Genomic DNA, 6,860 nt, shown 5'->3' on the forward strand with positions numbered 1-6,860 from the left:
GTAAAGTCATTTTACTCATACAAAATATTCGATTTGAGGTAAATGCTGTTATTTTTAACTTTGTTAAATCAAAGAATCCTGAAGGAAGCAATAAATAAATAAATAAATAAATAAATCATGTTTTCCACAAAAACATTAAGCAAAACAGTTTTAACCCTGATTAGCACCATTATTAATAATTTAGCACCCATAAGAATTCACAATAATTGAGCATCAGTTCATCATATTAGAATGATTTCTGAAGGATCATGTGACACTGAAGACTGGAGTAATGATCCTGAAAATTCAGCTTTGATCACAAGAATAAAGTAAAGTTTAAAATAGTTATTTTAAATCAAATAAATTGATCAGAAATCTGCAATCTTTGCTCAAGGGTGCTCAGTTCCACAACCAAATGTTTTGAGCCAATGACCTAAGCTGTAAAACATCATTATATTATAGTTTTTACTGTATTTCAGATTAAATGATGAGCATAAGTGACAAAAACAAATAAAAAAAAAACTATTCCAAACTTTATTAGTAGTGCATTTAATATTGATATGATGCATGATCAAATTTCTAAAATATTGTACATATTATATGATTAAATTCAGTTATAAAGTACATTTACACTACAATAGTGATCATAAGCATCTATTGATATATAATTTTTACTGTATGTTTCCAATTCCCATTTACTTTTGAATACTTTTACTTTTCCAATTCCCGACCAATGTTTTAAAATACCATTTCATAACATGTTTCATTCTGTGGATTATTCCATTCTCCCGAGTAAAAGGTGAAGAGAGGCCTAAATGAGAACACTTGGATCCAAAAAAAGCTCATCATATCTGTGCCGGCCCTCATCTGCAATTTCTCTCGCATCAATGACCCAGTTATCAGATGAGCGTTAGATCACCCTTTGGGAACAATCTTTACCCATAAAAAAAACACTTAGTATGCAGACATAGGGATGAGAGTCAAACAAGCAACTGTAGCTCATCAATATTTTAATTCTGCTGTGTGTTGTCCAACTGCATGCCAATCGCTTTATGCAGACATTATGACAGATTACCCAAGAGTTACATCAGCTCTCAAGATCAAGACTAGTTTAACTGTGGATCAGGGGAATCACATGCTGCCATTACACTAGCTCGTAGGTGTGGTTATTCTGGCACGCATCAAGACAAACACGTGTCAGAGAACAATGACGGATGTAGTGCATGGAGCGGGTGTCACTCTCAGATGACTCGAGACTCACCGCAGGACGTCTCGTCGCTCCCGTCGGAGCAGTCCATGTCTCCGTCGCACTGCCACACAGAGGGAATACACCGGCCGTTCCCACACTGGAACTGAGACTGCTCACATTCTGTCCGGGAACCTGTGAGGAAGAAGGAGGCAGAGTCAATGGTGACGACTCGATGTACAGAATTTGATAAAAATAAAATAAAATAAAAAAAACATCCTGCATAAAGGTGTGTGATATTAATAAAAAATATATTTTCTGTGATTTTTGTCAATTTTCTCCCATCCCAGATTTGTACACGGAGAAATCTGCAATCTTTGCTCAAGGGCGCTCAGCTCCACAGCCAAATGTTTTGAGCCAATGACCTGAGCTGTAAACGCCATGTGACTAACTGGAGCCACAGGAAAACAAATGTTGCAATGAAACATTGTGATAGTCTTTTTTTCCCCTATTGTGGCATATATCCGAGTAAAACGGATTCTAGGGCGGGACTTGATTTTGTCCAGGGGAATTGGTTGGATGGTTGTGGTTTGCTATTGGTGGATCTCATGTGAGTGACAGGTTGCTCCGCCCTCACGCCAGTGAACACATCATCAGAGAAGAGATGTCACTGCAAGAGGGAGGGGAAGTTATTTGAATTAAAGATTACGAGCCACATGAATTATTAAAATATAGTGCACCAAATTATTTTTAAAAACATACTGCAATATTGCATATTTCCTTTGGCCTATTACCCATAAAATGTGAGTAACGACGTCGTCATTAAAAACAAAACTCAGAACTGTCATGTAAATTTTGGTGTATTAAGATATCTGCCTTTCAACCATTTCCATACATTATATGGGCCCAAGATGCCATTAGTGCCGTGCAAGAGCCGATACCCTCTCTCATGGCCTGATCAAAAATATAAAGCGTTATTTTGTGCTGGCTTTAAACTACATTTTCATGATTGCAAATACATACGCCATAAAGCATTTCTGTAATTGCCAATCTGGCACTGACTACCCATACGAAGTTTTGATGGATTGGCTCTACCGACATCTACCAACAGCGCCATGTTAACTAGCTAGACACTGAATCAACTACTACTAGTTTATCTGGGCAAATGCTGAGTCTGACAGGGCCATCGGCCCTTTTTACAATTCCGTTTGGTGCCGCTTAGTGCTGTGAAAGTCCTCCGTATTGAATCTTTGAACAGACCAACATAACCATTGACAACCAAAACATTTTGAAAGGTCTCTGCTAACCTGACCCAACTTCTAAAGTTTCTAAAAAATTCTGACCGAGTACATGATTTGATCAAGAGTTGCAAGCACCTAAAGCTAGAGTTATAATGCTCTCTGTGGAAGATCGGACTAAACGTGATCAAAAGTGTACGGTGTAGAACTTACAGTTCAGTATTGGTGCATTAACTGCAAACCGGATGGAAATAGCTTTTGGCAAGACTAATGGTCATCAATTACAGTGTGTATTAAATCTGGAATGAGAATTTAATCAAAACCACCCGTAAAATAACAGTAATCTCTTAATAAAATGACCTGCATGTCTTCTGAATGAGGGACAGCGCAGCCAGTCCTTCCAAACAATGCGGTCACTTCATGGGCACCAACTTATGACACATGACATAACCCAAAGTCAGCCGCTCATGTGACTTGCCTGCCACTCAGTCCGAGATCAGTCAGGAACACTGTCAAAGCTAGTTAAATCTGTACCACTCCATCAACCCACTCACAATGAAAAGAAAATGGCATGGTAGATGTCTCTAAACTAGCTCTAGGGTTTAATATGCGTTTTACAGTTTCAGATTACCGTTATCAGGCTGTGTAAATGCAGGACAGCTGTTCTTGACCATGACCGCATTTGAGAACGTTCTCACAGCTGCATGTGTGCTTCCAGACAATGACGAACAGAACACTAGCAAACTACTGATGGAACACTGACACTGCGCAGTGTATATACACGCTTTAAATGCAATGTAATAACAATAACCAAAAGACATGCAGGACATTTATTAATAGCAATAACATTTTCTTTAGATTAAAAAGCACAAGCATATATATATATATATAATTTTTTTTTTTTTTTTTACAGTGGAATAGCATTTATACCAAATACCAAAGCTTCTACCAAACAAGAAAAAAAGCTACTAATTCAACTAGAGTGCATTGCGCAAACCATTTGGCATTTCAAAATAATTTTGATGTTTACAAAATGCAGCACTGACACTCTGCAAACATTCCTTGAAGAAAATGTCAGCTCCGAGATTCACTTTTAAGCGGTGAGACTGAGCTTGCCAAAGGCCCAGAAGCTTTATTCTTTCATATCTGTGCAAAACATTTACCACATGACTCCCAAAGCTCTGATTCATCAGAATATCTCTGCTCCATCGCTGACAGATGCTGAGAATGCCTTAATCTAAAGTACTCCTTGGATCCCATTTGGATCAGCTGTACCTTAAATCTCAAAACCAAACCTCATATCAGCATTACATATTCCCTTATGAGGGAAATATCAAGTAGTATTTCCTTGATTTGAAACCCATTTATCTTTCCTCATCAGCAGAATGACACCAATTACTTCGAAACTGTCATTTAGCAAATGCTTTCATGCAAAATTATCTTCAGTAACTCTCATTACAAGGTTAGGCCCTAATGGAGTAACGTGAGGCTATAAGGACCTTTCTCAAGGGCACAATGGAGACATGGAGATCATGATAAACTGCTGGGGTTTAAACCAACAACCTTTCAGTTACCAGCTACTAGGCCACAGCCTCCTCAACCTTGCTGTGCTTGCGGTTCAAGCTGAGATGTTGAAATTCAAGCAAGCATGAAGCTTTACCCACAAACTAACCCAACCCATAAACCTAACCATCTGTGCGAGTAAGCAGATTCTACCAAATTCATACAAATGATACTGTACAAGTTCATTCAAATTACCCGCTAATCCCCCAAAATGTAAAACCATTAAGAATTCCCATGAGAGTGTTGGTGTGGTCTGACTCCTGAATGAATAAATCTCAGGAGTCAGTTCTTTTTAGTCAATTACAAACACTTATGAATCAAAGTGGTTGCTTATTTAAAGTCCCGCTGAAGTGCCTTGAAATGTGTAGCATTATTCAATGTGTTGAAGCGGTTTCCACTAGAGGCTACTACAGGAAGACAGGGCGAGACATATCGAACAGCGTTTAGACGCAGTTTCCTCCTAATCTCGATCCATTTCTCCTCCTGATCTCCTTCACATCGCCTTAAAATACAGTATTCTGTGCAGAATTCAAATGGTTCTGATATGTTTTCTGGTCTGTGCCTACTCGATCATATGATCCGCTCTGTGTATCGTGTCTCTGGACCGGAGCTGTGGCGGTTTGCGTGATAATAACGTGAAACCAGACTTCATTCGCCCCAATGGAAAGCATATTTACACTGAATCGTTCCCTATCCCCTATATAGTGCACTATGTGCCATTCACCATGTAGAAAATAGTAATTGTGTGAACAAGTGATCAATTTTAGCTGCAGCTTCAGCGTCTATTTATAGTGTAGGGGGCAGGGCTTCAGATTCTAGAGAGCATTTGATTGGACAGAAAATCTGATGAGAAGCTGAAGTGCAGAGTGATGTCATCAAAATCACTGATCCATTTTGGATGAAGTGAGAGACTGTAAGTTTTGAATGCTTATATCTTCTAAATGTCAATTGTGTCATTGTTTTGGAGCACACTAGCTTATAGATTACAGTAAGACGAACATATTCACTAAAAGCAAAAAATATTTCATAGGGACTTTAACTAGCCTAGAACAGTAGCTCAAGTTACTTGACTGAAAATTAACTCAAAAGTACGGCTGCTTTATGTACGAGAAATCAATGTAGCTTAATTACTGAATAGTCCTTAATATGACAATATTATGCACAATATGAGTTCGTTCGGTTCTTTAGGTTCGCAAACCTAATGTTTACTTAGGCTATTAATTTCAGAAAACGCGTCGTATGTACACGCCCCCATATTGCCCTCAGTCATTGCGCAAGAACGCGTCCAACCCATTGCTTGGATTGTGCATCGGGCATATAAATCATAAGTAAGTAGGCTATATCATAACTCTTAAAAGTTTAATTCACCCCGAAGCTAATAAACGGGCCACGCAAACCGTGCTGGAATACAGGCTGGCGAACGCGTTTCACACGCGCTGCAACCGGAGTCACCTGTTTAATTACCGCAACCAAACACGCCTCGCGACGCGTCTTTACTGAGCGTGCGGACTGAGATATTAAACAAGCATTCTGAACGAATAGTGGAAAGCCTATACATGTATGTTATAATAACACAACAGGCCTATATGCATAAATAAACGCTCAAACCTTAGAAGGCGTTGGCGCAGATATATTCAGCTACGCGTTCAAAACGCACATGATTATGTTTAAAAAGGGGACATCATATCAATTAAAAAAATTACACCATCAATAATGTGAAATGTATGGTGGATTGCTATACAGCTACCATTTGCAAGGGCCTTACATTTAGACGCATTTTAAATAAGCGATCAATGGCCATCCAATCAAACACATTTTACACACAAATATCACACACGAACACATTTTTCCCATGAGATAAAGCACGAATGATAGCAATAAGCCCAGTTTAATACAAGGCATTTAAATCCCCTCTGAGAATTAGATTGGAAACACTGACGTTGTGAGAACGCGGTATTGTTCTATATGATCTTCCCATGGCAACCATTGTTACATCAGCGTTCTAAACACTCACCGCGCGCAAATCCACACAGCTGAAGACATACTGGCAGGACGAGAAGCCCCAGGATAGACGTGACCATTTCGCGCTAGAGAACCTGAACCCCGTGCTGTCTGTCTGTCTGTGGCCTCGTCCCTGATATTGTAGCGCAGCCGATATGTCTTCGTGTGGAACAAACAGAAAGCAGTGTGAACCGAGGGCTTTTATCTCATTTAGGCAGTTCCCCGGTCAGTCTCCCCACACGAGCGAAGCGGTCACGGAATCGCAATCCATGTCCTAATTTAATGATAGCGTGAACCTGCAGCGAATAACCGCTCCACTGCCGAACACTGGCGTGTTTTTTCCCCCTCCAACATGTCATTTACACATTGTTAACCCTTTCTTTACCATATCTTCCACTGAAACTGCCTTACGCGTATGGTGCAGTCTCTCTTTGCCTTTATAAGACATGTGAGGAATAAATAAATCAATAAACCATATTCTTTATCCTGTGTAAGTTTCAGTTAGTTTAAATAGAAGGATAGACCAATGTCTTTGGTACAATACAAAGCTGTTTAGGAACTTTTTAACGTCACTAATTATGGAGAATTAAAGTTTTTAATCTGATGAAGAGGAAATAAGCACTGACTGAATTCATTGTTGGCTAAAAAAAAAAAAAGCTATAGCAGCTCATTTAAAAATAAAGGTTCCAAAAGAGGGGTTTCACAGTGAAGCTATTAAAGTCCCCATGAAATCAAAATTGAAGTTTTTTTTTTGCTTTAAGTATGAATATGTTCGTCTTACTTATGTTATATATAAGCTAGTGTGCTCCAAAACAATGGGGGGAAAAAATCGCATTTAGAAGATATAAGCATTCAAAACTTTCAATCTCTCACTTCCGCCAATATGGATAAAT

The 6,860-nt window shown here is 39.0% G+C and overlaps 1 protein-coding gene across 4 annotated transcripts in view; it reads right to left on the reverse strand.

The window, feature by feature from the left end:
• Positions 1-6,365, reverse strand: part of vldlr (very low density lipoprotein receptor) — a 28,337-nt gene extending 21,972 nt beyond the window's left edge. For 3 of the 4 annotated variants that reach the window (XM_079860629.1, XM_079860628.1, XM_079860627.1), the window contains exons 1-2: positions 5,981-6,324; positions 1,241-1,360 (exon numbers count right to left, since the gene is read on the reverse strand). In XM_079860629.1, coding sequence (XP_079716755.1) covers positions 1,241-1,360; positions 5,981-6,047 — 187 coding nt within the window. In that variant the 5' untranslated portion in view covers positions 6,048-6,324. Of the gene's footprint in view, positions 1-1,240; positions 1,361-5,980 lie in introns of all 4 variants that reach the window. The other variant, XM_079860626.1, reaches the window with a different exon arrangement.
• Positions 6,366-6,860: the final 495 nt, after the last annotated feature.

The sequence above is a fragment of the Squalius cephalus genome (genome assembly GCF_949319135.1).
Source record: "Squalius cephalus genome assembly, chromosome: 24".
Classification (NCBI taxonomy): Eukaryota; Metazoa; Chordata; class Actinopteri; order Cypriniformes; family Leuciscidae; genus Squalius; species Squalius cephalus.